This window comes from Ovis aries, chromosome 9 (genome assembly GCF_016772045.2).
Source record: "Ovis aries strain OAR_USU_Benz2616 breed Rambouillet chromosome 9, ARS-UI_Ramb_v3.0, whole genome shotgun sequence".
NCBI lineage: Eukaryota > Metazoa > Chordata > Mammalia > Artiodactyla > Bovidae > Ovis > Ovis aries.
This window is the reverse complement of record NC_056062.1, coordinates 36,362,264-36,378,509: the sequence shown is the minus strand read 5'-3', so window position 1 is coordinate 36,378,509 and position 16,246 is coordinate 36,362,264. Positions and strand designations below refer to the sequence as shown.

The 16,246-nt window shown below is 47.1% G+C and overlaps 2 protein-coding genes across 5 annotated transcripts in view; one reads left to right on the top strand and one right to left on the bottom strand.

The window, feature by feature from the left end:
- Nucleotides 1-3,541: 3,541 nt before the first annotated feature.
- On the bottom strand, nucleotides 3,542-13,077 carry CHCHD7 (coiled-coil-helix-coiled-coil-helix domain containing 7). 3 transcript variants are annotated; one of them, XM_060393423.1, is made up of 5 exons: nucleotides 11,915-13,077; nucleotides 11,630-11,682; nucleotides 9,849-9,918; nucleotides 8,188-8,286; nucleotides 3,542-7,235 (listed from the first exon to the last, which is right to left on the bottom strand). In XM_060393423.1, exons 3-5 carry the CDS (start codon nucleotides 9,900-9,902, stop codon nucleotides 7,131-7,133), a joined length of 258 nt encoding a protein of 85 aa, XP_060249406.1. In that variant the 5' UTR covers nucleotides 9,903-9,918; nucleotides 11,630-11,682; nucleotides 11,915-13,077; the 3' UTR covers nucleotides 3,542-7,130. The 3 variants fall into 3 exon arrangements, with proteins under 3 accessions (XP_060249406.1, XP_042110166.1, XP_014953253.1); XM_042254232.2 differs by having other exon boundaries at nucleotides 13,029-13,077; XM_015097767.4 differs by lacking the exon at nucleotides 11,630-11,682 and having other exon boundaries at nucleotides 13,029-13,077.
- A 493-nt stretch (nucleotides 13,078-13,570) lies between these two features.
- Nucleotides 13,571-16,246, top strand: part of PLAG1 (PLAG1 zinc finger) — a 51,341-nt gene continuing 48,665 nt past the window's right edge. For both annotated transcript variants that reach the window (XM_042254231.1, XM_012183720.3), the window contains exon 1: nucleotides 13,571-13,753. The gene's annotated coding sequence lies outside the window, so the exon portion shown is untranslated. The remainder of the gene's footprint in view (nucleotides 13,754-16,246) is intronic.

The window sequence follows — 16,246 nt, the reverse complement described above, 5'->3', positions numbered from 1 at the left end:
CACAAATTAACTTATAAATTTACTCGTATAAATCCTTATTCATGTTTACATCCCATGTGGAAGCCTTTTATTTGTGTAGACTCAGTAAGTATTAAATGGTGAAATGAACAGTAACTGCAACACTAGGCAGAGTCAGGAGCTGCGAAGAAAATGGAAAATATTGTGAGGCCATGTCTATACAGGTGAGGAACGTGAAGGTCAGAGGCGCACAGCATCTGCGTGGATCACTGCTTATAGGGCGCAAGTTTTGCTCCTGTATCTGTGACCCAGCAAGACGCCTGGCTTCCCACAGGGTTGGGCTGTGAGATTAACAGGACGTTTCTGACACTGCCTTAAAAACTGCAAGGTGCCACCCAAACAGAAGTGTCAGGACAGCCTCTGCTTCTGCAGTTTTGCACAAGATGTAATGGGGACAACCTAGGTCTACAACTGGGCGCATGACAGAACACGCATCTAGTTACAGAAAGAGTGGAATAGTGCTGGGTGGGGAGCTCAGGTACTGGGAGGGTACAGGTGGCAGACGGTTACTTCTGGAACAGGGCAAGGACTGGTGAGGAGAGCTGAGCCACCATGCGTCTGCTCAACAGAGCAGAGGATGCCTTTGTAAAAGGAGTAGAATGCTCCCAGATGTGGGCAGGACGTCAGCTCTGTTTATGCAGCTCAGGCCCTAAGCACTGAGGCACAGTAAACTTCTGACTGATGTGGTAAATAGCTTGTTCTTATAATTTGCCCCCCACCCCAAAATGAAGTTTTTTATTTGTTCTTGCTTATCAGAGGTTTTGGGTATACATGAAGCAAGTAGGATGGGGGCATGGAGTGCAAAGTTGAAGCTCTGACCACATGATCTGAAGAGCTGACTCACTGGAGAAGACCCTGATGCTGGAAAAGATGGAGGGCAGGAGGAGAAGGGGACAACAGAAGATGAGGCAGTTGGATGGCATCACCAACTCAAAGGACATGAATCTGAGCAAACGCCAGGAAATGCTGACGGACAGGGAAGCCTGGCATGCTGCAGTCCATGGTCACAGAGTTGGACACGATTGAGCAACTGAACAAGAGTGTGAGAAGAAATCTGTAAGGACAACATTCTGGGCCAAATTATACAATAAAACTATAAAAGTAAAGGAGTAAATGAAACAAAGAATTTGACTTCTTGCAATCTTCTCCAACAGAGATGTGTTTAGGGGGTCAAGTAAGATTGTCCTAGTTGAAATCATAGTTTTCAGGGTAGACCAAGAATTAGGCAGGCTTTCACTGATTACCTATAAATCCACTATCTTTTTATCAATGCATTTGAAATATCAATAGTACCTACTTGCATGCCACACATGAAACCTGCTGTGGGACAACCTACAGGAAGTTATGGCATTTTTTAGAGACACATTTCCAGGACGAAAGGCTCTGAAAGCGCCAGTGGTTTGCTCGGGCTGTAATGGCAGCAAGTGGCAGAGCCTGGACTGAGTCCTGGGAACTGATTCCGAATGCAGTGCTGTTTTCCCACCAGGTTTGGGTCTGGCTTCTGGGTATTACATGGATTTCTGCTTTTGGAAGCTTTATTTTCACTGTGAACCACCTTTTTCCTCAGTGTTCACCACACTGGGCAGGTCACTCTCTCCTCCCCCACAACCCCCACCTCCCACTCCTGTCTCAACACCCTATACTTGCCCCGCCTTCACCCCACCCTGATTCTTTTTCTCCAGGACGATGATCAGGACTGGTGGAGAAATCTGAGTCGGTATCAAGCTAATCTGTCGTCTCTAAACACAGTAATGAGGGGACTTCCCTGGTGATCCAGTGGTTAAGAATCCGCCTCCTAATGTAGGGGGGCCCAGGTTTGATTTCTGGTTAGGGAACTAGATCCCACATGCCACATGGTGTGGCCAAAATAAATAAAATTTTGAGAAGAGAAAAAATAAACAGTGATGAAACACAGTGAATCTGAGCGCACAGCCCAAGGGAATGTTTGTGAGTGGGGCTGGTCCTATAGGCCGGCAGGTTTGCAGTATGTAAGGCAGGAGGTCTCCTAGAAGCAAGCAGGTGTTCAGACGTGGACTTGACATTTGGTTGTGCAACAGCTCCATCCAGGGCAGAGGCAGAGCCTGGTGGCCCTGACAGAGTCACCTGCCTCGGGCCAGGGAGCAGCAGCGGCCACCAGGCCATCTCAGGCATCAGGCACACTTGTTCCTGATGCAGGCACCTGTCCATGAAAGCTGCTTCTGGGGTTCTAGCTGCAGACCAGAACCAGTTCACCTCATTCAATCTCCTCTTCAGAATAGAGCATTTCACACTTCTACAAAATACAAAACCAAAAAGGTGAAGTTAAAAAGTTGGTTCAGGTGGCACTGGTGGTAAAGAATCTCCCTGCCAATGCAGGAGATGCAAGGGACTTGGGTTTGATCCCTAGGTCAGGAAGATCTCCTGGAGAAGGAAATGGCAACCCACTGTAGTATTCTTGCCTGAAAATTTCTATGGACAGAGGAGCCTGGTGGGCTTCAGTCCACAGGGCTGCAAAGGGTTGGACATGACTGAGCATGCACAGGTGACTTTTTTTTTCCAGGTTCTACCACATCTGATTATGTGAGCTCACAAAGTGAGAGCCACCATGGGGTTGAGGGGTGGGGAGTGAGATGGGCTCTGATGAGGTGGTACGGAGGCTGCAGAGGCAGCCAGGGGCTGAAAGTCAGGGGAGATCTGAGTGCAGCGCAGGAGGCCAGGGTGCTCAGCTGGGAGGACTAGGTCACTCAGGGTGCAGGAGACCCCATGTCTGGAAAGAGGCAGCTGTGTACCTGTCTCCCTCCCTGAAGACTAGGGCCCTTGAGGACAGAGCCTGGGTCTTGTGTGTCCAAAAACACACCCTCCCCACCCTGCTCAAGCCTGTGCCCTTTACACATGGCACTGGATGGCCAGGACCGGGTAAACAAAAGGAGGGAAGGCAGATGTTTATCCTAAGGTGACGGCAGGTCTTGGGAAGTTCAAGGAGGGGGGTTGCTGGGTTTCCATTTGGGGAAGGTTCTCTGGGCTGCAGTACCAAGGAGGGCCTGAAGCGGACCAGGATTTCTGCAGGAGACAGTGTAGATGGTAGAAGGGATCCTGGACCATCACCATAACCTCTGACTCAGCATCTCCACAATTACCCTTCTCAACACACGTCAAGTGTGTTGACTTGACCTTTTTTTATCTCAGAACCCTGCAGAGCTTCCCTTTCTGTATGGAGTCAAGTTTAAGTCCTTGTAACAGCCTTCGAGGCCACACACAATGTGATCCTAAGCCACCTGTCCACAGCCCCTGGCACTGCCTTCATCTATTCTTTCAGCCAGTAAGAGGATGTGTCTGTCAAGGCCATTCACCCTCTGGGAAGTTTGCTTCTGCCTCTCCCAGGAGCCCATCCTCCAGGGAGCACCTCAAAGTCTCCTGAGGCCAGTGATGCCTTGCTCCTCCCGATGGTTACCCTAGCACAGTGTGGGCACTTTGCTAAGGCTTATGGAGTAGATTCAAACTGCAGGGCTTGCAGCTGAATTCATTTAATACTGAGCAGCAGAAATCATAAGCAAAAAGACTGATCCATTTAATTACCTCAAAATATAAAATACTGCTCCGAAATGAAAATACAAAGTTAAAAGACAAACTGGGAAAAATACATAGAATACATATGACGAAGAGGTATTAATTAATTTTCTTACCAAATCAAGCATTCCCCAACTGGTTCACAGCAACAATCTAAGAAGGAAAAAAAAACGGGGGGGGGTGGAGGGCAAAGGAAGTAAATACTCCCATTCCATTTTTCACTCATCAATGGATGGAAGTTTTAAAGGGCCCAGCGGGAACCAGGGCCTGAGGAACAAGGAGGGACTCACAGGCTTTTCATCCAGGACTGTGAAGGTGTGCTTCCTGGGGAAAGGAGTAACTACAAAATTCAAACTACTGAAACCTTCAGCCTAGAAATTTCACTCTTAGAAATGCAGCACATAGATAAAGACAGAACAAGCAAAGCACCACAGCTGACATTATTTCCAAGAGGGAAGGAATCCATCTGTGGGAAATGGGTCCATAGCCTAGTATCTCACAAGGAAAGACCTACAGTGGGCCTATAACCGGCTGTGCAGAACTATTCCAAACTACACTGCTCAGTGGAAAAGGCTAAGAGCCTCCACTTACACACTACCACGTTCCTTTTTTGCAAACCAAATAAATATACAGCTACACCTGCTGTTTAGTCGTTGTGTCCAACTCTTTTGCGACCCCACAGACTGTAGCCCTGCCAGGTTCCTCTGTCCTGGGATTTCCCAGGCAAGAATACTGGAGTGGGTTGCCATTTCCTTCTCCAGGGGATCTTCCTGACCCAGGGATCGAACCTGGGCCAGAGTCACCTGAGAAGCACCAGATGTGCCTGTACTTGCATGCAAGACCTTGAAACCCCCTAACATTGGCTGCTTCTGGTCAGATTTATCTACACTGTATACCTGTTCACGTCATGTGAATCAGCCGCATTTTCCAATGTGCTCAGTTTTAAAAGCCTGCTCTCCTGCTCTCCCCAAACACATACACAGCTGTTGATCATTTATTATATACTACAAGCTTCCTAGGGAGGTGTTATGGACAGAGCTGCTTCTTGGAGTAGTTGACATCGCTACGTCCCATTATAGTGGATGACATTGCTTCCACCCTTCAAGAGCTTCTGGATAACTACAAATATGCAGCTCTTAGAAGAAACACAGATGTTAACCTTCGGACTTTTTTGTAGACATGACACCAAAAGCTACAACCACCACCACAAATTGGACTACTTCAAAATGAAAAGCTTCTGTTTCAAAAGACACCATGAAGTGCAAACGCAACATATTCAGAATGGGAGATAAAATTTACAAACCATGTCTTTTATCAGGGATGTGTATCTAGTGTGTGTAAAGGACTCTGGCAGTGATAAAGATACACAACCCAATTTAAAAATAGGCAAAGGATCTGAGCAAATATTTCTTCAAAGATCTCTAAGTGGCCAATATGCATGTGAAAAGATGCTCAGCATCATCAGCCATCAGGGAAATGCAAATCAAAACCACAATGAGATAGCAGCTCAGGCCCTCTAGGATGACTGTCATCAAAGGCAGGTATTACAATAAACGTTAATGAGCATGTGAACAAACTGGAACTCTCAAATACTGTGAAGTGGTGCTGCTACTCTGGAAAACATGCTGGTTCCTCAAAAGACTGAACGTGCTTACCATATGGCCCAGTGCGGCCGCACTAGTTCAACTGCTGGGCATATACCCAAACACACACTGTCTATGCAAGAACTGGTACACACAAGTTTTAAGCAACACGCCTCATAAAATAGCCAACAACACAAACAACCCAAATACCTGTCAACTGATGAATGTATAAATAAAATGTGGTGTATTCACACAATGGAAGCTTTGTCAGCAACAAAAGGAATGAAGCACTGATACAAGCAATGGGACTGAACCTTGAGAACATGAGGGTGAGTGAAAGAAACCAGTCACCGAAGATCACAAGGTGCGTGACTCCATTTACAGAAATGTCCAGAGAAGGCAATTCTACGGACAGAAAGTAGGTGAGTAGGTGCCTGAGTGTTGGGGATGTGAAGTGGCGATGAAGGGTGGTGTGTGTCAGGAGCAGATCAAGAGTGCTACAGGTACAGTCTTTCTTTCTGGGGTGATGGCTCCTAAAATCAATTGTGGGGATGGATGACAATTTTGTCAATATACTACTAATAAAAACCATTGCTTTGTACACTTTAAACAAATGATTTACATGGTATACAAACTGCACGTTGATAAACCTGCTATTTAAAAATAAAAAGAGCTAGGCCAGGACAAATAAATGTGGATACTGGTATGTACATTTTAAAAGGTGACATTAAAATTCCACTTTTAAATAAGCCTAGAAGTACTGAACTGTTTCTTACACAGTAAGTATTCATTGTCAGCTCCTATCTAAATCCATCATTTTTACAGCAATCAATACAAATCAAAGAATTTCTGAAACAATTCTACCTTTTATTCAAATAGAATCACATTTGAAAATAAAGGTTCCATAGTTTAAAAACCTCTGACCTGGATTTTGGACTAGGACCAACGAGCTGGACAGTTTGTGTCAGCAGCTGTCGTAATACTCCTGCACCAGAACCAGATGAAGAGAAGGGACGCAAACTATCTGTTTTCACTTTCTGTACACATGAAATTTGATCAAATAATGTGTCTTTTACAAAGCAATCCTGTAAATGAAAGACCCTGGATTTTAAAAGGTGGAATTGAGATCTGCTTTACAACCCCACCCCAGTCATGATACTGAATATTCTCGCTTTTATATCATAAAATGAAGCTCAGCTCCAGCCTCATTCTGCATTGCGATCACCTGACGAACCCCAGCCCCTCCCTGTCCCATCTCATCCTGCAGGTGAAACCCCACCTCTGAAAGCACCATCTTTTCTTTAGAAGGCTGTTCAGTAACCAGACTTCAGTCTCAGAATCCTTTGACTAAGCCCATCCTTAAGGAAACATAAAGAAAACCAGTTCTCTGTATGTCATTTAAAGACACCTGTGCCTCCCCAAGGCTTTTTAAATCAAGGTACACGAGTGAGGTCATCGGGGCAGAGACCTTAGTAATGTGCCTGGGACTGAGGCCCATCGGGTATCCACCCTAGACTTGCTGTCCAGTCTTCTCCCTACCACTCAGTGCCCACCTCCCCTCCAGGAGGCCAGTCCACACACTGCTCTCCACACATGGCTCCAGCCTGCCCTCTTGTCGTGCTGTCACGCACATCACTTCCCTTCCTTGGAGACACTGCCTCCCTTTCACCCCCTTAATCCCTCCCTTGTTCACATCTTACTTCTTTCTCTCGAAACCCGGCAGAAAAGCTCAACTCTCCACTGAGCTGTTCCTAAGGCCCCCTTGCCTTCAGAAAGTCTTGTGAAGTAGAGGACGTGGCAGAGCTGGCGTGGCCCGCTCTCATCGCGGCACTGAGAGCAAAAATGGAGGAGGACACGAGGCTTCCCCCAAGGAATCCGCGATCTATCTGGGTAAGGCCTGAAAAGTCTTATGAAGACACAGTAACCACTTATTAAAAATATTTATCTGTTCCTAAGTTAAATAAATAATTTTAATGCAAACACTCAATAGGGCATCTTCCCCAATGCTCCTAAAATCTCGTCTCTCTCTGCTGCCGTGGGCATGGGCGGCTTCACTCCATTTTGTCTTCTCTGGATCATGACGGAGTTCTGCAAGTATGTACAAAACAGAAGAAACCAGAATCAGTCATATACTAAATGCCAATCAACTGCCAGTAATCGGGTATTGCGTTTTCTAAAAGGAAACATAAAAGGGCAGGTTAAAAAAATAATAATAAATTCTAGGACTCTAGATAATGTTTTGAGATTATTATCCATTAAACAGAAGTGATTCCCTTGGTGGTGGTGGTAGTTTAGTTGCCAAGTCCTGTCTGACTGCTTTGCAACCCCATGAGCTGTAGCCCTCCAGGCTCCTCTGTCCATGGGATTTCCTAGCCAAGAATATTGGAGTGGGTTGTCATTTCCTTCTCCAGGGGATGTTCCTGACCCAGGGATCAAACCTGCATCTCCTGCATTGCAGGTAGGTTCTCTACACTACTGTGCCTCCAGGGAAGCCCCATTATTCCCACAGGAATAATATGTCCCCTGTTACTAGGATGGGGATACAGTGTTGAACTACCAGCCCAGGAGCACAGCTCACCAAGAGTTCAGGAACAACTGCCCAAAAGAGCCAACAAGTGACCACAACAAGTGAGTGAGCAGAGGGAAAGGAAGCCATTGGAGCCAGTGCTCAGAGAAGCAGAAATTACAATATATGTGAAAAAGTGGGGACCATGGGCAGCAGTGGGGGAAGAAAAGGCAGATACACGTGGTGACAGGGCAAGCCCGCCATTCCATCCACCTCTAGGAAACTAACACGATGGCAAGACACTGATCCACGTAGGAAGACCCACCTCAGCTGGAGCTGAGTTGTCACACGTGGGAGGGGGTGAGGCACCCAACGAGAGTGCCCGAGGGTCCTGAGGGCACACAGGGGTTGTGGTCAGAAAGGTGGGCTTTCCACAGCCATCACTAAGGAAGGGTGGTGGGTTCTGACAAAGCTCAGGCTTCAGACTCATGCATAACAGATGAGTTCTGACAGAGGTGACCGAGCCAAGCTTACCCAGAACTTCCGGCAGTTCTTGTACTTCAAGAAGTGAGAGGAACAGCTCTCCTTGTCATAGTTGTTTTCAGCCATGCATCTGGTAGATGCGTCCGATTCCTTAAACATGTAAGACAGGCAGCATTTAGGAGGCAGAGTGGCATCTAAAAAACAGATACACACACTTCTGAAGCTGCACCTCCCCAAGCAGATAACTGGAGATAGTTTCAAAAGGGAATTAGCTTTCCAACCATCCCAGCATCCGTTACGCTCAAGGCCAACACCTTCCTCTTCATAGTTGGGGTCAGTATTCTCTGTATCTGATTCACAGGAATTTGAGTCGAAGCACTGAATGAGATCAGTCAGTTAACCATTTTATCAAGGCGGCTGAGACAAGGTTCCACTTGGATGTGCTCAGTCATGACTGCAGGGAGCTTTTCTGCGGGTCCAGGGTTAGGGCTCAACACTTTCACTCCCAGGGGCCTGGATTTAACCCTGGTTGGGGAACTAAGACTGCACAGCAGGGCCAAAAGAAAAAGAAAATTCACTGCTGCACAGCAGAAGCCAAACCCCATCTCCTGACTCAGAGGGCACCTCTCCACTCCTCCAAGTTCTCACCCGGACTTGAACGTTTGATGTTAAGGTGGTTTCAAGACCCTAAGTAAATAGCTAACGACTGGTCTACAACAAGGTAAATTAATGACATTCATCTCAACGTCTGTTTGGCTATCATTCACTCCATTATGCAAGTAAATACACTATTATGTCAGTAATTTTAATAGGTATCATTAATATCACTTCAAAACTGAAGTGACCCACACAGGGCTACAAGTTCAAAGGAGGGCAGCTGCCATTTGGGAATTAAAGTTTAGCTGTCTGAACTGGAAGTAGATTGGATAACAAACTTCAAAGCGAAAGGCATGATTCTGAGAAGTCATCTAAAGGAAAACTTTAAGGGCAAGTAATTTGCTTCACAGATCTGAGAAACATGGTTTATCTAAAGCAACTCAGGAAAGCTGCTGAAAACAGATTTTAAATAGAATAAAGCCAATACTCCACGCCAAATATTTAACAAATGCGTACATTTGGAAAATTCGTGAGTCAGGAAATACAATTTTCATAGCACCAGTCCGATGGCTGCCTTATTCAAGGATGACAATGCCACAAGAACTGCTAATTGTACCAAATAAATGCCAATAAAAGCTTATTATAACAACAAAACGTTTTGTTTACATGATACCCTCGTGAAAACCTTCAGGCTTTAAATAACTCTAACTCAGTTATCAGCCCTTCACTCTCAGCGAGGTGGTCTCAGGGACATGATGAAATCACTGCTATCAAAACAAATTCCAGTAACCACTTAAAAATACCTACTTTCCAACTTTGCATGTTTGGACTCAAGAATTTCCTCAGTGTTGCACATGCTTGTCTAGTGTTAAGAGTGACAACTAAAAGCTTGTATGCTCTACAAATTAGGGAAACTTAAAAGAGATGAGTCTTTGTCAGCTAAATGATGAATATCTAAAAATACTCTTGTGAAATAAGGATACGCAGGCCATGAATATTTCTTGTACAGGAATAACTTTTATTCAATAATTGAAGAAAAACTGACATCCACAAAATCAGAAGATGCTTATTTTTCCAACTTAATACTTGTGACAATTCAAAGCCAACCAGCTTACCAACAAGCAAGGGTTTACGTCAGGATCCCTCAGCCTCCGTGTCACCATGGGCATCCTAAGTGTCTTCTCCCTGCAGGCAGAGGTTGGGAAGGGTTACACAGGGGATGACACACAAGTCAGTTAAGCCTCATCAACTCCGCAAGTACAGTACCTGAAAAGTTAACTTTGGCATAAAGATTTTCTAGTGAGGAACTCACGCGCTCTCTGTATTTTCAGAATGAAGACTTGGATGTGATTCTCCTCTACACTGACTCATGCCTCAGCACAAACACCTGTCTAAACTGTTTAAGTGCCTCTACTGAAATCTGACTACAATGTTCAGAGAAAAAGATAGTTCTGCTAAAATTCAGTTTTAGTTTATTCCTATTTCTAAAGGTGGCTCAGTGGTGAAACCGCCTGCCAATGCAGGAGACAAGAGTTCTATCCCTGGGTTGGGAAGATCCCCTGGAGGTGGTACTGACAACCCACTCCAGCATTCTTGCCATGGACAGAGGAGCCTGGCAGGCTACAGTCTATGAGGTCGCAGAGTCAGACTGACTTTCAGGGACTAAAAGACAACAATATCTATAGACTAAGCAATTAAATGTATTAACAAAACAAAAATACAGCATGCACTCTAATGATTACTTCCTTATTATACACTGACTAGCACACAAAATAAGGGTGGAATAATTTAGTATAACCCAACTTTAGCAAAAGTGTTTGTCAACTAAAGTACCTGAATGTCTACTCTGTGGCCTGTCCTGTGTTGGCCAATGTACCAAAAAAAAAAAAAAAAAAAAAAAACCACACACACACACCAAAGTTACTGCTCAGTGTACATTTTGAAAAGTTAAAAAAAAAGAAATCTGAAATTTAACTTCCCAAAGGCATCTTCTATTTAACTGATACCTCCAGGGATAAAGGAAGTGAGGGAACACCACTGCAGCACATTCATCTTCCGCCTAAAGCCCTATAGGCATACAGCTTGAAGGAGCCTTTATCAATTAAAGATGATCACAGTTCTCTAAGAGCCAATTAGGGATTCCAAGTCAAATCATATACTCTTATAACAAGTACGTCACCTATATCCCAGGACAAATGCCCTCTCTAATGAGTCTAACTGAAATTGGTATGCCTGTTATCTTCAAAGACACATCATAGAAATGAACTAAAAGAATTTTTTTTAAAAACTCAACTACTTTTAAACGCAATTTAAACGCAATTCTTTATTTCAACATATTGGCACATTATCAATGAGTCAGCCACAGATATTTTTAAATGCTCTGCACTAACTTTATGGAACTTACTCCTGAATCCTGCTCTAGCTTAACTGTCTTTTACTTAAAGATCAAAGAAGACAGCAAATAATGTAGGATGACCTACCCAAAACACCAATGAATAAAAAACTGCATCAGTATAACTAGACAGAGCTCTGAACTTTTGTACAAAATGGTTTCTACTTTCCTTCCCCAAGACGGGACCATCAAAAAACATGAGCCATGTTAAAAGAAATAAAGTACATTCAGGAAAAACAATCAAACCCCCATGAGCTCCTAAAAAGTGGAGGTATTCTAGGATCATGAGTCAACTAGTTCCCTTTCTCTTTTACAAGAAAGATCAGTATGTCCAAGCTAAAGGGGATAACCTTTGCAAAGAAGGATGGAAAAAAGTCTAACCATTTCGGGTCCTTTCAGTAAGTAATCCTTCTATTTTATGATCTTCATTGACCAATACATAAGTACACCTAGCTAACAAAATTTCTTGGCAGGAAGAAAATTCAAGATGCTGTTCAACTGTACCTAGAAGCTTCTTCCTCTCCCGCACAGAATTCCTTCACAGGCTTGACTTCTTCCTAAGACAGGTGAGGGCACAAAGTGAACTCACGGCTTTCTTGTCTACATGTGTCCTGTGTTCTGAGCACAGAGCTCTGCTCCACTGTTCACACTCCTTGAATGTAATCTCAACAATGATCAGACAGACTGAACTCAGGTTGCCCCCCTTCCGTGAAAGCGTTCTACTTTTTATCACCATCGTCGGTTAGAAATTCTTTAAAAACCATACCACCTAGGTAACATCACATATACCGAATCAGGTTTGCTGTAGGAGTTTATTCACCGTTCGTTTCCTTTCCCTTCCGGGTTCTAAATACCAATCAATCTAAGTTTGGATTTCCGACTGTCACCTGCTCTGCACGAATCCACATGTAATAACTGTAAATGAAGAGGAAATGTCAGTTCACAGTGAGGATCGGGGCTGAAAGCGGGTGTTCCGCTAAGGAGGCCTTGTCTACTTGCTCTCTGAAGGTAACAAACAAACGTGCCTAAGCTCTGTCCGCAGAGGACAGTCGGAGAGAAACCAACAATTTGAGGGAGGGGGCGCAAAAAAGCACAGCACGTTTGAGGAAGAGCGCTCAACTCTTTTTGCAAAGGGCAAACTGCTTTAAAAAGTATTTCTTGACTTTCCATCCAGTGATTCCATGTCTCCACTCGGAGCAGCTCTGCAAGGAAAGGGAACGCTCCTGACCCGTCCAAGGCCCCGTACCGCCAACACCGCCCGCGCTACCAGGCTGTCCGAGCCCAGGCAGGGCTGCGGGCCTCCCCACCGCAGGAGCAGCCGTCGGGAACCCGTAACGCGTCCCTCGAGGCATTCGAGCCTCCAACATATGTCTGGGAGCAGGCGGCGGATCAGGAAGTCGGGGTGGCCTTGCGGAGGGGGCGGGGAAGGCGAGAGGAGATCCCAGATCGAGGCGAGCCCTAGGCCCGCGGCCTCTCGACAGCTGCCCGTCCAACCTCGTGAGCGGTGGACGCAGGTGAACACACCTTGCTCTCACTTTCGACGGCACCCAAGAAGGCAGGGGGTGAAAAAAAAGCAGGGAACTGGGGGAGCGGGCGGGGGGGTGGGAGGGCGATTACCCTCCAAAGGCTGAGAAGTAAGGGTGAAGAAAGGGCTGGGGGTGCCCAGGCAGGGGGCACCTCCCTCGCCCCCGGCCCGAGGAGACCCGCGTTGCCATGAGGAAGCGCAACGGCAAGAGGCCCGCGCTTAGGCGAGGCCTGGTGGAGGCGGCTTCACGCTGGAGACGCGACTGCGGGTCCCGCGGCGGCCCGGGCGCGCCAGTCTCTTCCCGCAGCCCTGCAGCCGCGGCGGAGGGCAAGGCGAGGGGGGAGAGTGGGGGGGGGGGGGGGGGGGGAAACCACTCACCTCGGGCGGCCGCTCCGCCAGCGCCCAGGCCGTCTCCAGCTCCAAACACGTCAATGGCTCACGCAGCTGGGCCTTAAGTAGCGCGCATCCCAACGTGCTGCCCCCGCTCCGCGGCGGCCGCCGACCCAATGAGCGCGCCCCGCCGCCTGACTGACAGCCGAGCGCGGCCCTGCGCGGCGGGGGCGGGCGGGCCTCGCCCCGCCCCCAGCCTGAGGGAGGAGGGACGAGACAGGAGGAGTGGGCGGGGCGGGGCTCGCGACCCCGCCTCCGCCCCCGCCCCGCCGCGCCCCCCGCGCCGCGGCCCGCCTCTTAACACTTTGGCTTGACGGGCGGCGCGGAGGGCCAATCGGAGCGCGCAGCTGCTGCGGCGGCGGCACCCAGTGGCCGGCCCCGGGGAGGAGCGCGCGGGGAAGGGCGGGCAGGGCGGGCGCAGCGGCGGGCGGGGGTAGGGGGCGGGTCGGCGGGAGGCGGGGGCGGCGGCCGAGCGGGCCGGGGGAGGCGGCGGTGGGCGCGACGTCGGCGGCGGCGGCGGCGGCGGCGGCGGCAGCTGCAAGTTGGGCTGCAGGGGCAGCGCATACACTACAATGGCTGCTGGAAAGAGGCGTAAGGAAACAATTTCCAGGCCCGCCGCGTCCAGCCCGAAATATGAGAAAAAAATTATTAGAAATTCCGCGGGCGGTGTAAAGGCGGCGGACGGGCCGGAGGGAGGATGTTAAAGCCCCGCGGTGAGTTCTCCCGGGGTCCGGGGCGGCGGAGAGGCGTTTAGCGGGAGAAATATCAGGGTTATTTAAATTATGGGACTCGCTGAGGGGGCAGAGGAGCCGCGGCGGCGAAAGGAGGAGGAAAAAGTTTGTGCTGCTCTCAGCCCCTGCTCAGGACCCCAGAGAGAAAAATAATAATAAAAAATAAAATAAAAATAATCGGGCGGGGGTGCGGGGACTCCCGAAGTCGCTTCTGACAGGGCAGGGGGCGATGCGGCTGGAGACCCGAAGGTGAGGTCGGTGGGAAAAAAAAAAAACCCTTTATTCAGGGTCTGGAAAGTTTGAAAAGTTTTCCTCCTCCTCCGCCTCCTCTCTGGTGCTGCGAATATTGTGACAGCGGCAGCGGCAGCAGCGAGAGCGGAAGACATTAGAGACCCGAAAAATAAGGGAAAAATTAATATAAATTCGGTTTTGAGAGTAAACTCTCCGCATTTTCTACCAAAACATCCCGGGGGAAGGTGGGTCCCCAAAGGGCCTGGCGGAAACCCGCAGTCGGCAATATTTGGGGGGCACTTGGAGTGACTTGGGGGGAACTTTGCCCCTTTTTTCAAAAGAGGTTTTTCTTTTTTGGAGAAATGCATTTGTTTTCGCCCTTTCCTCAGGTGGGCGAGTCGGGGTCGGGGTGCGGGGTCTGCGAGGAGGTGTGAGCCCCGGGTGTGTGGCTGCGGGGGGGGAGGGGGGTGCTAAATGAAAGCAGGAGATCTGCACAGACCAGGGACAGCTTGTTGTCAGTATCATAAACAACCAAAATGGAGGGAGAACTCAGGCATATAACCAAATAAAAATTTTTTAAAAATCGCAAAAAAATCCCAAAAAATCCGGGATGCTCCCCCTTTTCTCGCTCAAGGTAAAAGGATGAACCGCCTTTCCCCTGAAGTCCATTTTGACTTTGCAGGGACCAAGGAGTTAATATTTATTTATTTTTTCAAAACTTTCGAAGGGCAAAAGCCTTTTATAACTCAACCGACAATGAGAAAACGTGAAAATCCGATGCTCGAGAAGGAGGGGGAGGGGGGGGGAGGTGGTAGTGCAGAAACTGCTAAACTTATTGGTAATGTGGGCTGATCTGACATAAGATAAACACTATATTTGCTATTTTATAACTCTGTTTTAATGATCGTTGCGGGTTTTTTTTTCTCCCCCCCCCCCCTCGGTGGAAAAAAAAAAGTGATGCCATTTTCTTAATAGAGTTAATATGTGTGATTGGAAGAATAAACCCTTTCGGCTTTGAATTGCATTTTCGTCGCATTTATGCTTCAGGTTTTGTTGGTGGCTCCCTCCTTTCTTTAAACTAGGCTCTACAGAGGAGGGGTAGAGAGAGGTGGTGCACACAGAGGCTGGTGTGCAAGACTGGAGCACCTTTTGGGGTGGGGTGGGGAGTTACTAAGCTGCTCGCCTCCTGACACGTTTGCTTCACCTGCTCATCCTCAGGATAGAATGTCCAGCCGAGGTTTTCTGGTTTTATGTATAGAAAAGGATGGTGCCTCTTACATCACAGTGAAGTTAATGGGAAAGTGCTGCTGATGTTGGTTTCCACGTGGGATGTGGGACAGAGCAGGGCGTTTTAAAGGGACAGCTTCTCTTTTCTTATGATTTTTCATCACCTACACAGAAGCCCTGCGTGAGGACCAGCAGTAGAGGTGCTGGAAGGGTGTGGTGATGGAAGAGCCTCCTCTTTCCATGACTCAAACGCACCCACCTTTAGCAGTGATGGAGGGAAAGGAGGGCTAAAGCAGGCTCAACAGAAGATGGATATTGTGTAGATCAGTTTGTTTCCAAGCTGTTCTTTTGTGTAACAAGCCCTCCCAGGAACTTTGCATGTTACATTGCTGTGCTCTGGAAGCTGATTTTGGAAGGAATTGTGGAAAAATGGAAATAGTTTAAGGTGTGTGGTGTAATGGTATAGCATTATTGAACAGTTATGAATTTTGTGCAGTGAGATCAAAGAGCTGTGTATGCCCATAATATGATTTTACAGCCATTTTGTAAAAGCTGTAAAATACCTAATACTCAATTTGGCTTAAGGTACACTGAGGACTTCTGGTTGAAAACTGTAGACAGAGTGGTGGAGATTCTTACTCTGTAAGCAGTAGGCATTTCTTTAAGGGGGAAAAAAAAAAGCACATACACCAACACCATGGAAAAGTTTACGCATACCCATTTTAAAGCCCCATCCTATACATGTGCAGTAACTCTGTGCCTCTGAAATGAAAAGGTTTTAAAGTCCTGTGACCTACTGGTTTGCATCATTTAAGCTGAATTTATTTGTGTTATTTAACAGGAAATGTTTACTGATCATAAACTACTATTGACTCTGATGGCTTAGATTTTCACAATATTTTCAAAATTGAAAATATGTAAGTTGTGTGCTGTACTCTATTGGACATTAAGGTTCACCTTGAATAGAATTTATTTGTGTTCCGTTTTCCACAGGTATATGAAGTTTCTGGAATAGAT

What these genes read in the sequence shown, in the direction of transcription:
- CHCHD7 (XM_060393423.1), bottom strand. Translation starts at nt 9,902, where the DNA reads ATGCCCATGGTGACACGGAGGCTGAGGGATCCTGACGTAAACCCTTGC. An exon ending in ACGTAAACCCTTGCTTGTTG is followed by an intron (nt 8,287 to 9,848) that starts GTAAGCTGGTTG and finishes TACATGTTTAAG; the next exon opens with GAATCGGACGCATCTACCAG. An exon ending in AGAACTGCCGGAAGTTCTGG is followed by an intron (nt 7,236 to 8,187) that starts GTAAGCTTGGCT and finishes ACATACTTGCAG; the next exon opens with AACTCCGTCATGATCCAGAG.